The sequence below is a fragment of the Salvia miltiorrhiza genome, chromosome 4 (genome assembly GCF_028751815.1).
Source record: "Salvia miltiorrhiza cultivar Shanhuang (shh) chromosome 4, IMPLAD_Smil_shh, whole genome shotgun sequence".
NCBI lineage: Eukaryota > Viridiplantae > Streptophyta > Magnoliopsida > Lamiales > Lamiaceae > Salvia > Salvia miltiorrhiza.
In genome coordinates, this window is record NC_080390.1 from 1,430,396 (window position 1) to 1,451,740 (window position 21,345).

At 32.7% G+C, this 21,345-nt stretch overlaps 1 protein-coding gene and 1 non-coding gene across 3 annotated transcripts; one reads left to right on the forward strand and one right to left on the reverse strand.

Annotated features, from left to right (window-relative positions):
* Positions 1-1,049: 1,049 nt before the first annotated feature.
* On the reverse strand, positions 1,050-1,152 carry LOC131023981 (U6 spliceosomal RNA). The gene has a single exon (XR_009101579.1). It is a non-coding gene; the product is annotated as a U6 spliceosomal RNA (small nuclear RNA).
* Positions 1,153-8,764: 7,612 nt separating this feature from the next.
* LOC131022091 (transcription factor MYB61-like) lies at positions 8,765-10,785 on the forward strand. 2 transcript variants are annotated; one of them, XM_057951485.1, is made up of 3 exons: positions 8,765-9,243; positions 9,319-9,448; positions 9,558-10,785. In XM_057951485.1, the coding sequence occupies exons 1-3, from the start codon at positions 9,111-9,113 to the stop codon at positions 10,498-10,500; spliced, it is 1,206 nt and encodes a 401-aa protein (XP_057807468.1). In that variant the 5' UTR covers positions 8,765-9,110; the 3' UTR covers positions 10,501-10,785. The 2 variants fall into 2 exon arrangements, with proteins under 2 accessions (XP_057807468.1, XP_057807467.1); XM_057951484.1 differs by having other exon boundaries at positions 8,919-9,448.
* The last annotated feature ends 10,560 nt before the right edge of the window (positions 10,786-21,345 follow it).

Below are 21,345 nucleotides of genomic sequence, written 5' to 3' on the forward strand. Positions count from 1 at the left end.
ATTTGCTTTAATTTTCCTTGTTTTAAGTGATGCATATTTTTATCCTCGTTACTAATAAAAAAAATACTATATTACTATAATTCCAACTAAAAATCCACATTACTAAATTCATAGAGGGGTTAAGATTAATATCTATTAGCTCATTTTTTTAGACACTAAGAAAACACAAGATACGACCACAATTATTTGACCCTCACAGCGATATTTTTAACATTGATAGGCATGCCTGCGTGATTTTTTCTCAGTTTTAACCTTTTGATATTTATATTATTTATTATTAATAATTACTATGTAATGTTAAGATTTTATTGAGACAAATAATTAAATATAGTAACAACTTATATTTATAAAATTAAACAAGTTCAAATAATTAATCAAATATATGCGGGACAGATGTAGTCATATACATTTCAGGCGAATTTGAATATTTATCAACATGTTCACGTAGATTTTTTTTAAGTCTTTTGTTAGTTGTATTATTTGGGTACGAGTATATACAATTAATAATGTCTTTTATTATTTGTATTATTAATATTTATTTTTTAATGTTCGAGTTACAACTATCTTCAAGGGACACCAAGCGGTGCGATCTTCTTTCTGTGAACAGTGAGGTCTAGAGTTCAAACCCCACCGCTCTCCCACCCCAAGTCAAGAAAATATGTTCAAGTTATAACTTATATTCATACTCCCTCCGTCCCATAAAGCATGACACAGTTCTTTTTGGCACGGAAATTAAGAAATTGGTATTTTGTGTGTTACATGTGGTAGGTGAAAAAGTGAAAATGACGGGAATTAAGAAATTGGTATTTTGTGTGTTACATGTGGTAGGTGAAAAAGTGAAAATGTGAATAAATGATAAATATTTTGTCATTCTTAGAAACGTGTCATACTTTGTGGGACAGACCAAAAAGGAAACTGTGTCATGCTTCGTGGGACGGAGAGAGTAATTTTTAATATATTTCGGTAGTTTGGAGGTATTGTTACACAGTTTGGGACAATAACTATTAGTAAAGTTGCTTTTTACATATCAGATTCGGATGCGTGAATTACAATTTACACACCATTTCTCGATTTATGCGTGTCATCCTTGCGCAGGGGCCATGCTAATCTTCTCTGTATCGTTCCAATTTTATCGGATGTCCCCGAAGGGACGAATTACAATTTACACACACTAATACAAAGATTGATTTTTTTTTTTTTGGATAGTACAAAGATTGGTTTATTTAATATGACTATAAGTATAAAATATTTTTTCTTCGAAACTCAATGAGTTATTTGTTAGTATTATAATATGTAAATAAAAAAGAAAGATATTTGTTGGCCTAGCGGTAGAATGATTAATGTTGATTTTAATGAGTTCTTGTTTAACAAGATAAGTAAACATGTGTTACATAATTAACACATCATCTTTTGTTAATAAATAAAATTTCATGTCATATCTCATGTGTATATATATTTTATACTCTCTCTGTCCCAACTTTTAGTATTTATATTTTCATTTATTTTATTTCATAATTTGATATTCATTTCTATTTATAATAAAAGTAGGTGGAACTATTACTCCACTTTAATCACCTTAACACTCTCATAGAGATGAGACTCTTATTGCACTCACAAACACTCAATCACTATATTAAAACGCGTGTCATTATCAAATGGATACTAAAAGTAGGACGGAGGGAGTAATAATTAATGACTTTTCGTCCTCTGCATTCTCCATCATCCTTTATAGTAAATCTAATAAATTAATACATGATTCAATCTAATCTATGTATATATAAAAGCACAATCACTTTCAAAAATAGTACTATGTCATATTTTCCCGCCAAAAATCACATTACTATTTTTGGAAGTAATTTTTTATTTTTATTTTATTTGTTCATTTCGTCCACTCAAGATTATACAGATATTTGTTTTTTGTTATAAATTTTACTATTGATACAATTTATCATACTTTCATAGTTTTTACCGTGTAGTTCTTATTTAAAATAAAATTGTAGCTTAGCACTATATTATATGACCAATATTGTATGTTTATTTAATGAGATATGTAACACATACTTTTGTCTAAAATGTTCAGTTAATGTATATACAATATTTAGTTATCTGTATATTTAATGAAACATGTAATCACATATTTTTTTATAAAATAATCATAAAATATTTTCAGAACGTATATACAATATTCAGTTACATGTTTATTTAATGAAATATGTAATCACATATTTTTGTCAATGGTCATAAAATCTTCAGTTAATATATATACGATATTTAGTAAACCTAAATAAAATTATTAAAATCTTAACATTGATCAAGATTTATGATTTTATATGGACTTTTAACAAAATTATTTATTTATTTATTCTTTCTTTCTTTCATGAACATATTGTTATCAAGTATTAAAAAAATGAATATTTAAAATTAATCAAGCCACTATAATTGTATATCAATTATAACCGCACCAAATTAATTATAATATAATCATGATACAATAATTTATAGTATTAATTATTATTTTTATCTCTCAAATATGACTTATAATCGCACCATTTTTTTGACAATATCACTTACAATTTCGGTTGGAAAGTTTAAATATTGTTGTTGGCCGAAGTTGATCGAATAATTAATTTATTCATTTAATGCATACAAAATATTTAAAATATCATGATCCTTGATCATCTATTTTAGGATAATTGTTGCTAGGTTGTATTTGTTATTATTTAATCAAAATATAAATTTTAAAATTAAACTATATATTTCATTAGAAAATAAAAGGGTATACATGTGTATATATATATTAGTATTGTATATATTTCAATAGAAATTTTGTATATGTTATTTTAATATAATGTGTATATATTATATCATCTTTAATTTTGTCATGTATGCTTTGATTTGGACGAAATTAAAATTTAGGGAAAATTTTACAATGGGCTAAAGTTAAAACTTTTCATAGTTGAAAAAATAATTCACTAATAATTTGTGAATTTACAGATAGTTAACGCCTAAAAAAAGTATGTTATGAAATGCAAATCAATAAAAAGTAATTAAAAGTTTCAAAACCCCTTTCAAGACTAATAGAAAGTTTGAAAGAAAAACATCTAGATATTTGGTGGAAATTTAAATAGATAATAATAATCATTAGATAAAAAGGTTTTGTCAAGATCTTGATCATTCATTTGATACATCTCCAACTATAAGATAGTTTCATCTTCATTTTAACGCTACTATCTTTATTATAGCTATTTTATATAATAATATAAGTAACTTATAGAATTTTATTTTTTAAATATAATATTTAAAAAAATATAATTTTTTTACTATTTTAATTAAGTAGGTATTGTTGGAAAATGAAAGATATATCCAACCCTTGTGTTTTGATGATACCAAAAACTGTTAGAAGACACATTCTAGCTAGATGTTATCTTTCTGGACTTAAATATTTTAGTCCTTCTAGTAGCTAGATCAAAGACTGAGGTCTTGAAGACTGAAGATGACAACACAACTGAAGAACAGTTCGACTAAAATTTCTTAATACATCAGAGTTGCAGATTCAACTGAAGCCCTGACTGATGGAAAATACACAGGTAGCACCTGAAGAATCCATGAGCCATGGCAAGCATTTCCACTATCTTAGAATTTCTAGGTAATTAAACTAGATACATCCTTAGCCTAGTTTCTGATTACTTGAGAGTATGTTCTCAGTAATCCTAGTTGGTATATTACATAACCTTTTCTTTAGAGAGAGAAGCGCGATTGTAATCGAATTCGAGATTGAGACCGAACTCAGTGGTTGTTTAGTACCAGTAAACTAAACAGTTAGGTTCCTTGGCACCCCGCAAGCTAAAGAAGTTTAGACCAGTGTTCTGACTCAGAGATCTTAGCCAAGTGCTGGAAAAGACATTTGTGTGTCTAAGTGTACGAAGAGTGAGCGAGAAATCCAACCCAGTATGTTGGTACTAAAAATTTGATTTTCAGTTTAAGGTTTGTTGTGCACCCGTAAGCATAAGCCCAGAGTGATTGTCAGATGACGTAAGAATTTATTTTTCGAACTACGTAAAAATTCTTGTGCTCTCTATCTGCTTTCAATTATTCCTTATTTGCGTTAAACCTGTTTTACAACTGAATTGACTTAACTGAAAAGTGTAACTATGGATTTTATTTGACAAACTTTCTAACGGCTATTTGATTTAAGTTTAAATTTTCGCTGCTGAGTTATTAGTCTAACTGATAGTCAGTAAGATCTGTAACTCTACTCTGTTTTATAAACTCTAGATTGAAGCCTTACGTGGATATAAGTTAAAGCTCTGTGTTTGACTAAAATCAAAGTATTGAAGTCACCTCAGTATCAGTCTACAACCGTTTTCCAACTAAAGATTGGTTTGTTTGTTTTCCGCAAAAATAGCCTACAGATGTATCTCCCCTCCCCCCATACACATGTTCAGTTAACCCTCCGGTAATATGAAGCCACACGCAAGAGTAGTAACATCACTTCCACCAAATAATCCCCTTCGTCAACTGCAGTTAAACTATTTCACCCCCAAACTAAAATGAGCTTTTTATGGCTTTTCATCACCTTTTCCCTTGGAATGATTCATTGATAAATTACTCAATTTCAACATATTTCCCTATTTCAACACGACACGACATAAATTGATCCCTTTCATTAGAAAAGGCAATGCATATTGATCTGAATCGGTTTATCACTTGATACTTGTGCGAAATTTGGTGGCTACAAAAAAACTTGTTAAAGAAAAGGTTTGTCTTGAAAGAATTGAAGGCCTTGTGCATTTGTCTGTATTAATTCAAACTATGAACAATAAAAATTATTGCAGAGTATGAATACAAATCAAAAGATGATGATAGTTGGATGTAGAGTCATAAGTAGAAACGAAAGCAGTAAATGAGGAAAATTGTTGCAGAGTATGAATACATATTCTTGCAAAGATATTATAGGCGATGCTCTTTACAATGAGATTTTACACGTATTTATAGGCTAGAATATTAAGATTTCTAGTAGGAGCGGGACTGCTTTTGTAGTTATAATAGGGCTATAATTCCTCATTTTTATCCAGTTGTTTTGGAGATCTCATCTTCCTGGTAGAACACGTCTTGGACTCTTGGGTTTCAGGATAAGATCGAATCCTACAAAAATAGGAGCGCAAGGCCGCCGGGCTGTAAACAGTGCTGTCATCAGCGAATTTGGGCCGAACTTGCTTTGATCTTGCGAATTTCAAGTGATGCATATTTTTGTCCTCATCGTAATGGAATGATTTCTATTCGCACTCTTTCAGATTTTAATTTTGAATTTTATTCTAAATGTAAAAAAAAAAAAATCTGAGTAATTAGTGCTGATTTTATTCATTTTTCAATTTCGAATTTTATTCATAATTTTATTCTGAGTTTAGTGCGGATTGAATTCTGAATGTAAAAAAAAAAGTTTATTTAATTATGAAAGTAATGCTTTAATTTAGGATTTTGTAAATGAAACTAATAATGATTAAAAAATTTATAAAAAAATTAGGATTTTGGGTTTAATTTTAAGTAAAAATAGTTAAGTAATTAGTGTAGTTTAAAATAAAACTTAAACCATCTCCACCAACTCACTATATCTACTAATTACACTCTTCTTAATCTTCGTCCCCAAAAATAATGAGACATTTGTATTATGGGTATAAAATTATTAATAATTGAATCGGATAAAAATGAATCTGGTCGATCCTATTCAATATAGAAAGACTATTATGTGTATACATATTATGTCTAAATAGATTAATTATTTTCTAATTACCTCTTCTTCTTTCTAATTAATTAGTATAGAAAGATTCTAATTTTATGAATTGAAAATTGAATTTAATAAGTGATCAAATAAGTCACGTAAAAAATGGTTAAATAATTCATGGAATTTTGTCCGTATTCGAATTGCAGAATGCAGAGCGGACAACTACATTATTGTAACTGTCGGCTGTGCTTTGGCCAAGTACGCTCTTTTTTAATTATTTATTTTAATCCCTATTTTTTTAAGACTTTAATCATTTCTGCTCAGACTTAATGATAATTAATTGCAAATTCTTCCTTGGGAAAATAAATCATACATCCATGAATAATTGTTTTTAAACCAATCATGGATAATGAAGAAGTTTCCCAAATTTTTTTCAATTGATTCCTTCCAATCGATCGAATCATTTGAGTAGTAGGTAGAATTGAGAAAATTTCAATGGAAATTGGATTATTTTACCCATTTTGTCCTTGCCTTACAATTCTAAACGAGGTATTGTATCAGTATATGTTTTTTTATATGTATACAAATTAATAATTAGATAAAAAAAATTAAAGATCACGACAATTAATCATTCTATCATTAGATCAACACATGCACGTATCGATATATATGTTTCTAAATTTACCATTGCTTCGATATATATGCGTTATTACTATTGATGTGTTGTCGAAAATGCAATAATTTTTAAAATTCCGACCAAGAAAGTAGAGTTTCCGGTGGAAACGGTTGTTAAATAAATGGGGAAGTGATAAAATATTATTAAAATGGATGATCCCATTAGGTAAGACAGGGGAATGTCTAACTAGGAGAGGATTATGTTATCATAAATTAATTGCACATTACTATGATTGACAGCCAATAACCAATCCTGGAAAATTCTTATTCAATTAATTTCTTACCATTTAAACATCTTATGACTTCTTTCGTGTTGGGAATCTTGGGATAACTATGTGGAGTGGACTTCTCCAACCAAATACTTCAAAATCTCAATCTCCTCACCAAACTCTTGCAATGGTACATTATGGTGTGTGTGTTTTTTTTCACATGCGTGGATTTATTTTTAATTTCACTTTGTATTTCATAATAGGGATAAAGGTTCAACAGGATTGAACAGAGAATGCTAAATATTTAGAGAATAGATAATGCATTAAAAAAACAAACAAATCTAGTATAATTTTGATGAACAAATCAATGTACCGTATGAACAACATTTTGGCCTGGGTTCGAATTCTGAAGGGGGCGAGATTTTCACTATATTTACTAAATACGTTTGTTCATTAGTTATGTTGATCTGTTCGTAAAATGTATAGATTTATTCATTCTCTCGAAAAAAATAATTCTCTATGAAACCTAACCCTCATAATAATTTGCGCCTAAATACAAAAATTCACCGAATTTTGATACTCACTCCGTCCCACGAATCTTGACACATTTTCCTTTGTGGGTCGTCCCACGAATCTTGACACGTTTCCATTTTGGGTAATAATTATTATCTTCTCTCTCCCACTTTATCACTTTTATTACTTTATCTCTCTCTCTCATACTTTATCACTTTTATTACCTTCTCTCTCTACTACTTTATCATTTTTATATTTTATTAACTACACACTTAAAACACTAATCTACAACTCCTTAATTCTCGTGCCAAATCCAAACGTGTCAAGATTCGTTGGACGGAGTGAGCATAAACTAAAAAGTTTGCCTCAACATATACGAACTTTCAATTACACCAATTTTTCAGACTGTTAGTATTTTTCGAAAAATTAATACCATCATGGCTAGTTATAGTGGTAAATTAGTACTATAGTAATTAGTGGAAGTGATGCAGATATCTAACTATGTTGTTTAGTATATCGACCATTTAAGCTGTGTATACATTTCAAATGTCGTCCATCTCATTATTAATTTGAGGGCAATTGATAAATGTATGAGAAATATATAAGAACAATTAAAAATTCATGTATTTAAAGCGTAATTTTTTATATGTTTGTAAACTCAAAATTTAATGAAAATTTGTATATTTAGCCACAATTATCCCAAAAATAAATCCATATTAGTTAAAAAAAATACTAATTGTTACGTAAAGATAGTGATCTACCAATCATAATTAATCTTAATTAGAATCCTTGAGACCGATATAGTGACAGTCCATAGGTTTGTGAACTCTCACTATTATCAAATCTTTATATCGTAAATGAGCCATTGATAAGATGTTTATTGGCAATTTTGATAAATCTGAAAAAGAAAAAATATCCTAGAATCATCACAAGTATTTCAAATCCCGTTCATTATATAGAAATTTATTTTGTAGGCTTTGTGAGTGAGATCGTTTTACCATAATTCTGGATATAATCTTACAAATTCATATTCAATTATGTATTTGCATGAAACTACCAATAAAATAATAAATATTTCATCAAAATATGAATTTGGGTCCTCGTCTCACAACAACCTAATTTTACATAAATTTTCATGTTTATTAGTATTTTATTATTTTGATTTATAATAATTCGATTCGTCACTTTATTTATTTGTTTATTATTTTCTTTACAAATCCACAACTTGGGACAAGCCTCGAATTCATTATTTCCAAGAGACGAAGAGAGTATCATATTAAATTAGTGGAAATTTGAGTTAAAAACCTTTTTGCACCATCATGTTTATTTCCTTTTTTTTTAAGAATTACAAAAGATATGTGGAATTGAACCAATATCTCTTACAAATGAGAGTCTTTGGGTGCCTCAATTTTGTCACTTGAGTTAGGCATCATCGACGGTTTATTTCCAGTTTCACCACAAGTATTGTCACGAAATTATAATTAAAAAATAAGCCTGCTTAATTAATTAAATTGTGTGGACTGAGCTCATCAAGAATTAAATTAGTCCCCAATAATTATTACAGTCCAGACTTCCAAAAAATTGCAATATTTCATCCGAAATAAATATCTGTCCTTATGTCCCACAAGTGCTGTCAATCTCATAATTATTATTTTTCTCAAAACCCAATCCTTCGAGCCAAAAAATAAATAAAATAAAAATTCGTCAAGTCATTTTTTTATCCCCCTCCCTTAAAATTTAAAGTAATCGAAAACAAATAAATACTACTTAGGTGTGAATACTCTTATGATTAATTACAATCTTGGTGAATATGACCCTCCCTTTTTAAAGCTCCCTCCTATTGACTTGATTCCTTATTGCCATCTCGTTGTCAAGAAACTCCCTCTCTCTCTCTCTCTCTGACAATTTGAAGCAGTGTCTGTAAAAGAAGGAATTTTTGGGCAATTCTTTGTTTGAGCTTTACGCAGCATTGCAGAGTCTTAACCCTCCAAATGGGCAGGCATTCTTGCTGCTATAAGCAGAAGCTTAGAAAAGGCCTCTGGTCTCCCGAGGAAGATGAGAAACTCATTAAACACATCACTAAATTCGGCCATGGCTGCTGGAGCTCTGTCCCTAAACTTGCTGGTCAGTCACTTTCTCTCTCTCCCTCTCTCTCTCTCTCTCCCTTTCTCTCTCTAACTATTAATTCATTTTTTGAAGGCCTCCAACGCTGCGGGAAGAGCTGCCGCCTGCGGTGGATAAATTACCTGAGGCCTGATTTGAAAAGAGGCACATTTTCTCAAGAGGAAGAGAATTTGATCATTGAGCTGCATGCAGTTCTTGGCAACCGGTGTGTGTGTATATATATATATATGACATGTGGATAATGTGTTGATTACATTGAGTTGTGATTTGTGTTGGGATTCTTACATTATCGGAAACTCCGAAAAAATGATCAGGTGGTCGCAGATTGCGGCGCAGCTGCCGGGGAGGACCGACAACGAGATCAAGAATCTGTGGAACTCGTCGATCAAGAAGAAGCTGAGGCAGAGGGGGATTGATCCCAGCACCCACAAGCCCCTCTCGGAGCTCGACGGCGAGGATAAGGCCTCCGCCGCCAGCAGCAGCAAGAACGGCGACAAGAACTCCGAGGGCGGCTCCAGCGAGCTCAGCTTCGCCGACAACGCCGCCGACAAGCCCAGGCTCGACTATCCGATGATGGATGGCGCCGCGTCGAATTCCACGCAGCACGAGTTCTTCCTCAACCGATTGGTCGCCTCCAGCCACGAGAGCTCCGCTTCCGCCGCCGCCGCCGCCAGCTGCAAGCCCTCCGATTTGTCCGGATTCCTCTCCTTCCAGCAGCTCAACTACGGCGGCGGGGGGCCTAACATCGGCCTCTCGATGAACCCCAACGCCGGCCTCTTCTTCAATTCGAGCTCCAAGCCGTCGGAAAACATCATCTCCGATCACTTCGGAGCCGCCAACGTGGCGGCGCCGCCTCTCCTCCCCGCCGCAAACCGAATTAGCAACAACAACAACAACTCCGTCTCCCCCTTCAGCGTCAAATTCGAGAACTGGGACGGCGGCGGGGCGGGGCGGGGCGGCGGCGACTGCGGCTTCTTCGAGAACAACGCCTTCGCGTGGGCGGCGGCGGAATGCGGCAAGTCGGAGAAGGAGGCGGCGCACGGGATGCCGGAGGAGATCAAGTGGTCCGAGTATATGCAGACTCCATTCTTGCTGGGGAATTCCATCCACAACCCCGGCGCGGCGCAGGATTTGTACGCGTCGCCGGCGAAGATGCCGGCGCAGTTCGCGGCGGAGGGGTGGCAGCAGCAGCAGGTTGCGGCGGCGGAGATGTACAGCAAGCATTTTCAAGCTGCCGCATTTGGACAGTATTCTTAATTAGTTGGCAAAGGCTGCTAATTCGATCATCTTCTTCAACAGGTGTGTGCTTATAGAGTTTTCAATCTGTAAATAGGGACCATATAGAGAATTTCTGAGCTCCTTGATACCGACATTTTTCGATTTTAAAAAGGTTACGTTTTTCTCTGCTTTTTTTTTTCCCAACTTCTGTTAGAATTTGTGATAGCCATGAGTCTTGTATTTATTGTTTCTTCTCCCATTAATTCTTCTATTCTATACATTTTTACGTGAGCTTGCAAATAGCTTGTTTGTTTAATTACTTCATTAAGTGTTATTATTTTTAATTTTCTCATAATCGTTTGGGCTGGTTTAACTCGTTCCTCTCGGATTCTGATCTTCGGCTAGTTAATATTAGGGTTATTTTTAAATCATAGCCTCAATAATTTTGACATTATATGGTAAATTTTTAATTCGAATTTTAAAATATTATAAATATAGTACTCGTTTCGTCGCCCGAGAGAATATCACATATAAAATGACAAGGGTTTTAAGAAAAAGTTGGTAGATAATGTGTTGACTGAAAATGAATGGTTGTGGTTTGAATTGATTGTATGGTTATATGTAGAAATAAGTGGTTGTGGTTAAAAAGAAAAAGAGAGATCATGTCTCAAAATGAAAGTGATACTTTCTTATGGGACGGACGAAAATAGAAATTGCGATACTTTCTTATATATGAAATGGAGGGAGTATGTATTTATCTTCGTTGTTCACTTAATAGTCAATGTCAAAATTTTACGATCAATTTAAAACTACTAATGGTATGTCTACAAACAACAAGAACTATTTTCTTAAAGGTTAAAAAATGGATAAGAAACTCTATGAAATAATCCGAAAATAATGGGCCAAGAGATTTGTAGTGTAAAAGTGTGTAAATGTATGTGGGCCCATGTAATTTGTAGTGTAAAATTATTACAAAAAATAAAAATGAGTCATTTAACTTGTGACACCCCAAAATGAAATACGTGCCAGAGTATATTTTTATACTTAATTTAAAAAGTCATTATAGGGTCCAAATAGGGTTTTTCTTTTTCTTTTTTTTTTTTACTTGGGAAGGGAGAGCAGTGCGATTTGAACCATATACTTCACTGTTTACATACAAGAGTTCGCACCGCTTGGTGTACGGATCCAAATAGGTTAAGGTTGTAATATAAGAATAATCCTTATATATTTTAAAGGTAAGGTCTATGAATCACTTCCTAAATGCATGGATGCACAATTTGCATTTATCATGCTATATATGAATTAATTTTTATAGTACAACATTAATATATGTGATGTGCACGATGATAGTAAAGCATCGACGACATTGGTGGATCGAGATTGGGGTGAAATAGTTTTGGAATGGTTAAACCACGTGGTTACGGTTTAACCGTAGCCTACGATGGGATAGTGACTATCTCTGCAGATTTAACTCACTACCACAAATCTCTTTCAGTGCTATATTCCTATCCCTAGCCTACTAAAAGTCTTTTGCAAGAAAATTAAATTTCATGAAAGAAATGGATGTCTATGTTGTCTCCAAAACAGACGTCGACACTTTTCACTTTTCCACATCTTTAAGTCAATTCCACTCCACCGCAGTCCTTGGCCTAAATCGACATATCAAGTGAACAAAATCATACTTATCCTCCTTCCATCAATTTAATTTCATTCAAAATGATTGTTGTACTAACCACTCTATATAATACTAATAAAGTTTGAATGGTACTACTCAAAAAATGAAATAAGAAATTAAGTAAATTAGTTAATAGATTTAAGGGTTAATTTTGTATAAATTCACCAACTTTCACCGATTTTGAATTTAGACACGAGCTTTGAAATCTGCCTGACAATACTCAACCTTTGTACCCATTTTAATTTTTGGCCCGCATTTCATACAACTAAAAATTACGTATGACGTAGCAATATCATCCGGTGAATGATACGACGTCGTTTTCTTACATACGAAACGACGGCATTTTGAGGCCAAAAATCCCTAAATTTCAATTGACCCTTCTTCAAGATCCATCAAACAAATTGGTCGTCGATTTTAATTGGAAATCCATTGCAAAAACCTAAAACCACCACTGGAAAACTGGATTATTGCGCTCTCAAATTGTTTTAAAAAAATCGAAAATTCCGGATTCCATGAAATTATAAATACAATTTCCATACATATACGAACATATTCTGTATCTATATCGGCATCGCGCCAATCGCGTTTCTGGCGAAGTCAAAGGCAGAGCCTCAAATTCATCTCCACATTTGTTCACCTCCAGGCAGAACCGCAGCTAGCGGAGTCGCCGACGTCGATTCCGCTGCCGCTCCCGCCGAACCCCACCCCCTGCAGTCCGCGCTACAGTGAGAACTGGCGGAATCCGTCCAACGCTTTGTCGGGAGACTGCGCATATTTGATCATCTTTATTCTATGTATTTGATCATTTTACTGGACCACTAAAAGCTTAACTGAGTGAATTTTCGGTCTCTATAGGTGATGGAGCTCACTCAATTTATTTATCATAATTTATTTTTTAGAAGATATACTCCCTTCGTCCATAAAAAATACTAGTAGTTCATTTTTGCCATTTTGGATGTCCACAAAAATTAGTTTCTTTTTGTTTTTAGAAATTATCTATCACATGGTGGGCTCTATTTTCCACTCACAATACAATTAATTATCATTACAAACACTACTTTTTAAGTGGGATCCTTTCTTCACTCATAATATAATACTCCTTCTGTCCCATCGAAAGTGGTGCGTATTCCTTTTTGGGTTGTCCCACCGAAAGTGGTGCATTTCCTTTTTTGGTAATAATTTTACACTACAAACAATGTGTCTCACACATATTTACACACTTTTACACTACAATCTTATTCTCCTTAAATTCCGTGCCCAAAAGAAGTGCACCACTTTGATCGGGACGAATGGAGTAATTATTTTTATTAAAACTCACGTCGTCCCAAACTAGGACTATTTTTTTGTGGACGGAGAGGGAGTATTATAGAATAAATATAATTTCTTTTGGATATATATATGTATATATATATATATATTGTTATTTAACAGTATATACTATCTTATATATTGTTATTCAACGGTATATAATGTTGAATAATAATATTGAAAAAATAGTAAAAGTTTCGCTTCCTCCAAGATTCAAACATAGCTAAGACTTTTCCTGCTTCAGGTAAATATCAGCCATAAGAGACATTAAATCAAGACCTATAAATGTAACAAATCAATCTAAGATCTCACTATATATGAGAGATCTCATTGGAACCTCTCTCTCTCTCTCTCTCTCTCTCTCTATATCTATATATATATATATATATATATAGATATATATATGGGGGTGGGTATTTTTCATAGACATATTATGGGGGTGGGTACTTTAATATATTAAGTCTCTATATATATATATATATATATATATATATATATATAGAGAGAGAGAGAGAGAGAGAGAGAGAATAAAATTTTCAGCCCTTAGATCTTCAAGATCTACGGTTGATTCGTAACCTTGTTGGATGGATTTATAGTCCTGAGTTCGAATTCCAAAGATAGCAAAAATTTATTTTTCACAATTCATACCTTTATACATCGAATTCATATGTGTTCTACATAAAATTCATACATTGAAAATTACTCTTATTTTTTATTTTAAGATGTGTTCTTACAGTAGCCCACCCCTATATATATAGTTGGGTTTCGATAGTACCGAGTCCTTAGATAGCATATACTACCAAATCTAGATCACACATTTTGTTCATATGTCGCACTAAGAACGCAACGCGTGGTAGATGGCTTCCAAGGCCTTGCAAGGTAAAGCACACGTATGGATAAAATAAGAATAAAAAATTCAGACAAAAAAATGCATTTTTTTTAATTATTTATATTCAGTGTCATTTATATAGCCGAATAATGTCAATTACAAACAGTGTCATTTGTATAACCGAATAATGTCATTTATTAAATTCAGATCAGGATACGAGTTTGGGTCAAGGTGCAACCCGATTACACGGTATAACCCATTACACCCAAGACCACCTATTTATTTAAAACCCTATAATCTTGACGTACATACGATTTTATTAGTTTCCATTGAAAAATCGCATACGATAATTAATTAATAATCAAAAACCGAGTAGGTCCCAACTTTATTGCAAAATAAAAGGCATATATATATCTTACGACGATTATAATCTTTAGGCACTAACATATGTGTATCATGATTCATACGCGAATCAAGAATTTTTATTTTTTTTTTTAAACCAAGAATTTCTAATTAGGCCTAAAGGAATCAAGATTATAGCTAATTGCTTGATGACTAGAAAGATCACAACTAGATCGAGATTTTTCTTGTGTGATTTTTGATCACACAATTTTTTTTATTTTTTACTTTTAATCACAATTTCATGTTGGGAGCACTCTTTGAGGGAACACAAGAAGAGGGTCATGTCCCTACACATCTTGATGTTGATACACACAACAAAAAGTAAAAGAGAGAATTAATGTGAATTGTTTCTTTGAGAGGTGAAAATATATAAAATAGCTAGCTAAAAAATTGGTTTTAGTTATAATTTGCTAGAACAATCTACTCCTTTTAAAGAGGCTAACCATTTTTTGGTGTTTTTCAACCATTCTTTATTTTCCATAAAGAAACAATTCATGATGTCTACTTCTCTAACAATGATACATCGAATTGTAGATACATAGGAAATGGACCAAGCTTGCATGTGACATGGTTATATCAACCTTTTCTCACTCTCACCATCATCATCATGCAATTTTTTCAATTGTTTTTTTGAGGTGGACTAGCACTCAAACATTCCAACAAGACACCTAAATAATTTCAAAACCTTCGACAAATTAACGTTCGAATAATTAAAAATTACATCTATCCGAAATCATTTCCCTAGGCCTTGCCCATGGCCAATGGCCCTAGCATGAGTTCAAAACAACCCCAATTACACCTTTTTTTCTATAATGCACATTGCCAAAAGACAAATGAAATTTCATATGTTGTGAGGAAAAACATATACTTCCGTCTCACTATCTTAGTCTCCCTTTAATTTCACAAATATTTTAAAAAAAATCGCATTTAACTTTCTTTCAAGAAAATAATATTCCCCCAAATAACTTTCTAGTAGGAGACAACACGAGTTTTAAGAAAAAAAAGTTAAGTGTATTGGTAGTGGAGAAAATATTCTCCCTCCCTCCCCCAATTTAATTAAATAAATAGTTTTAATTGAATATATTTGAACTGAATATTGAAAAAATAAAAAATAAAGAATAATTCACAATAATAATTTATATATGAAAAGGCAACAAAAAAGTTTTAAAATAAAATAAAAATAAAAAAGAATTGAATAATAGATTTATTCAAAGAAAAGATGAAAGATGAGAGAGAATTTTTTTTAAATTTAAATATTTAAATAAATTAAATATAAATTTACATTTTAAATCAAATATCGACATGAAATATATCAAATTAAAGCTCTTATCGCGGTCTTTAATTTGAGATGTATATTAAATATCTTATAATTAGTTGAATTTCATAATTTCAGAAAGAAAGTAAACAAAAAATAAGAATATAAAGTAAAATGAAATAAAAATATATATATATATAATTACAATAAACCTTCAATTTTATTATAATTATAAAATTATCATCAATTTTGAAATCAATTTGAAATTGATTTTTAAATCGAAATCTTAGTCGTTTAATATACTCTACACACACACAGGGTTAGATTTTTAGTGAGATTGCTATTTTTCGTGAGAAGTGAAAGTGATGAATAAACCAGTATATAATGTTGAATAACGAAATTTAAAACATTAGTAAGATTTTCGCTCCCTCCAGTATTTAAACTTAGATAAAAAAATTTCCACTCCAGATAAATATCAGCCATAGATTACATTAAATCAACGCCTATACATCAATCTAAAAATGTCACCATACACGAGGAATCTCATTGTAACCATTTCCTCTCTCTCTATATATATAAAGTATATCCAATAATGCAAGAGGCAATAAAATTGAATGATGGTGAGGTTGAGGATTTGAAGAATCAAAAAGGCCCATTGAGATATGTATATATAAACTGAACCACATGAACGTTATACAATATACATCCAGGAGTCTCTTTTGTGTGCCCACGTGCATAGAAGAAAATGTAGACACCCCCAAATTTAATTAAATAGGATAAGATGTTTCCATGGGTCTTTTTATTTATTTATTTAAATTGAAACTTTTGTTGAAGCTGCTACACTCATTACATGTGTAATATTTTTATTGATCGTGGCTGTGGATGCATGTGAACCAAATTATTGAGCCCTTTATATCGACCCTACATTAGTCTTTCTATACACAAACCAACAAACACAAAAAGGGATGGAATCGGCAGCCAAAAAAAGGATGCTGAGTTTGCACAAATATTTCGAAATAAATATTCTACTTCCATTCTTGAAATTGCCCTTTATGACATCAAGAGTAACAGCATGCATAAAATTAAATACATACTGCTATTTATCCTTTAAAATTATAGTATCTAGCTATTGAAATATAGAAGAAAAAAAATATTTAAATTTCTTATTGCAGTAAGTTGAAATCTAAGAAGAAATGACTTAGAGAATATCTATGGAGAAGTCAAAGGGTGCCGAAACCCAGTTGAAGATCCAGCTGATGAGAAGTTCTAGGTGATGAAGAAAACTCAGTCTAAAGGATCAGTTGATCGGTTTCGTGTTGCGACTCCAAAACACGAAGATTTCGCTAAGTATCAAACGACCAACGAATGCTCGATCAGTTTATCATAACATCACTGAGATATTTGACACGATGAGATTTAATGTAACTAGGAGCTGAGCAGTAGCGACACACATATGACTTAGACTTGGCCTTTGATTTTCTTTCCATTGGAAAATTCTATGTTATTAACATTTTCTATGATCACACTAGCATTTCCTTCTTTAACAAACACGGTGGTAATGTGATGTTCATTCAATATGTTAGGCCCTTCAGTCTTATATCTTATATAACATCGATTAGGCTGACCTTGAGACAGCACTTCACTAAAATTAGAATTACTTTTGTTTAGACGTTCAAATGTTCTTTCAGCATCTACAGCCTTGTCTTTAAACTTACCTAACTCAACATCACGCTGAGTAAGTAAGGCTTCGAGTTTAGTAACATGATCTTTTAGCTTTTGATTTTCATCTAGCAATAAATAAATTTCGTTCGTCTGCTTTTCACATTGATCATCCACTTCTTCATATATATATAATGTTTTATGTTTTCCATTTTTTTTAATGGATCGAACTCTTATTCTTTATCAGTTACATCACAATAAACATATGATGTATAGTATTCAAATCATCAACCAAAATGATGACAGTATTAATGGTGACGGTGGCACTACAAGAAAAACGCTCATACTTGACGGTTTTTAGCCGTCATCTATGATATCCGGCGACTGTCAAGTATACTGGTGTCAAGTATAGTACCTAGTATAGGTGACGGTTAATGACCGTCATCTATACTAATTATTCTTGACGGTTGTATATGTATACATGACGGTGTATAACCGTCAACTATAATGTTATACATGACATTCATATTATTTGCTTGACGCTTTCTAACCGTCAAGAAAAATATATTTCATGACGGTTTTTTTCATATCTTGACATTTTTTGACCGTCATGTATGTTTGTTTTCATGACGGTTTATTGATTATATTTGACACTTTTTGAATGTCATGTATATAGGTTTTCATGACGTTTCTATGTTTATTCTTGACACTTTTTAACCGTCATTTCAGCCAGAATATCTCATTATATTTAGTTTTCTTGACGTTTTTTAAGCGTCATCTATAGTCATATTAAAACCATCAAATATGCTTATTCAGATTTTTAAAATATTATTTCATATTATATTGGTTTTTTCCTGTTTTTAATTTATAAATATTATTAAATTGTACAAAAAAAGAAATCAAAACATACTGAAAATGACCAATTAAACATTGATAACCAATATTCATCCAACAACAACAAAATAAGAACCAATGTTCTACCACATCTCCCAACAACAAAATAAGAACCAATGTTCTACCACATCACCCACAAATTATAATTGTTCCAGAAAGCTTTCAAAATGCCATATCAACGCGCAAGAACTTCTCCATGTCACATGTCAAAGCTACAAGACAAAGAAAACAAGTATATATATTAACAACACTATAAAGCCATAGATATATTTAATAAAAGTTCTAATCATTAGATATTACAAACCTCATTAATGGCAAAAGTTGCCCAATCTTCTCGAACCTCATTTATCTCACTCATAGAATACTCACGTTTTTTAAACTGACAATAAACAAATTCATCACATAAAACCTATATGACATAAAATGCTATATTAATATATTACTAATAATTAATATAACTTCTTACCATTGAAGCCACGAAAACGGAGTCATCGTCTTGACACGCCATTACGATCTCTTTCATAAATCGCATCACGTAAAAGCCACATTGTTTGAAATCGGGTTGTATTGGGCCCTGTGAAAAATATATTGATTAATTAATGAGTATATAATAAATGCAACAATGCTAGAAGTTAATAATACTACAAACCTTAACAATTTCCCATTTTGGTGGTTTCTTGAATTTATTCTTTTCCTTTGTTGCATTGAAAATGGTCATTGCGCTGGAAAACAAACATATGGATATCGTTAGCCTTTTAATACGCAAAATCAATATTTTTTCCTAGCAAGGTAAATGGTGCATATTCTTTGTCCCTAACTTGAGTATGACCTGCTTTATATTTTAAAGTTAAATCGCTTAACAAATTTGCTTTTAAATTAATGAGTAGAATACTAATAAGTTTAAACTAATTAATTAATTCAAATATCTAATTAACGTGCTTCACTAAACGAGATGGAACGAGATTTCAGTTACAATCGTAATAATTTCTAGTCGAAATCTGTACGGATTCGACTATATCATTACTTATTTATATATTTACATTACCTTCTTAATTAAGTTTTAGAATTACTTAGTTTGATCATTGGAATTAATTTGTTCATGTAACATCAAATTTATCACACAATTTTTTTTTCCTAGAAAATGGTCATTGCGCTGGAAAACAAACAAATAATGTCTTTCACTTCATTTGGAACATCTTTCCAAGTCTTAATATTTATCTTGACATGCTCCCGAGTAAGTAGCCCAATATAGCTTTGCATCTCAGCTGCAACCTTGCCCACCGATTGTCCAAATTTATTGAACTCCACTTCATGCTTGATCCCTTTGGCCCTCCTTTGAGCAAGACCATTCAAACAAACTTTACCTCTCTTGGACTTAGGGGGTGTATTCGTTGTGGATTTTCACAGATTTTAAAAAGTCCATGGAATTTAAATTCCATGGAATTCACATAGATTCCAGACGACTTTCAAAGAATTCGTGGTTGGATTTCACCCCGATTTTCACTGATTTTCGAAGAATTTAGGGGATAATTCTGGAATTGAAATCCATGATGCCAACGCCCGCTGAGTCCCAGCACCGCTGGAAACCCAGCGACCGCTGGGAGCGCACAGTGTGTCTAGCGAGTGAAGCAGAGAACTACTTTTCCGGCGGCGGCGATTGAGATCGAAGCTTGGAATCAATGGCCGATCACGCCGGTGAGCACGAGAAGCACGAATCCTCAGCTGAATCTCTCATGGATAAGATCACGGACAAATTCCACGGCAGCGGTTCGTCTTCATCCGACTCCGACAATGATGGGGACCTCAAATCAGCGGCATCTGCCATGAAGGCCAAGATCTACCGTCTGTTTGGCCGCGAGAAGCCAGTGCACAAGGTTTTGGGCGGCGGAAAACGTATGGTTATTGTTTTTTCATTTTTCATTGTCGACTCTTTTAATTAACTTTAAATGCTTGTTGATGTATGTGTATTCTCGATGTGTTTAGATTTGATGGTTCTGCTAATGGCGTTAAGAATGAGATTTGTGAATATAAATATAGGCTGTATACTGTGACTAGGTGCTTATACACACTTGAAATGTAAGCAGGGATGATTGGAAACTGATGATGTGTTTGCTTAACACGAATCCTCGAAGTTGATTTGGATTGTATTGTTGGTCAATCTTTTTCTTCATTGTTTCCGCTTTCGCATCTAGTTATCGTGTTGTGGTCTTCAGAAAATGATCATGGGTGTCTTTAAGACCATTTGTTTAGAAATTCAGGCGTTTGAGAATGTCAACCTTGGAATTTTGGTTTTGATTTCCAAACCCAGCGAGCGCTGGCCGATGTCAACGGATGCTGAGTTCCGGCGCTCGCTGGCTTCTTGGCCGCGGGCGTTGGAACTCAGCGCTCGCTTAAAACTTCATGGATTTCAATTCTCGTGGTTCTTGGCCGGATTTCGTCGTGTGTATTTTTTGGATGAAATCCATGAAAGTCATTCCGGATTTGAAGTCAATGGAATAACGAATACACCTAGATTTGTATGGATTTTAAAAAGTCTGAAACGAATACACCCAGATTTATATGGACTTTTAAAAGTCTTGAACGAATACACCCAGATTTCTGCAGACTTTTAAAAGTCTGGAACGAATACACCCAGACTTTTAAAATCCATAGAAATCTATTAAACTCCACAACAAATACACCCCCCTTAGAAGATGCAATGGTGGAATTTCCACTAGCACGCGAAGAAGCCATGACAATTTACAAATTTGCATTATAAATGGAGACGAACGTAAGTGCTCAATAGTCAATACAAAGTTCAGATACACAACATTAAATTAATCACAGAACCACTTGATGAAAACAAACAAGTATTAAGGTAAA

Excerpts from the sequence above, each read along its gene's own strand:
- LOC131022091 (XM_057951484.1), top strand. The coding sequence starts at position 9,111 with ATGGGCAGGCATTCTTGCTGCTATAAGCAGAAGCTTAGAAAAGGCCTC. Across the intron at positions 9,449-9,557 it reads CATGCAGTTCTTGGCAACCG|GTGGTCGCAGATTGCGGCGC; the intron begins GTGTGTGTGTAT and ends AAAAATGATCAG.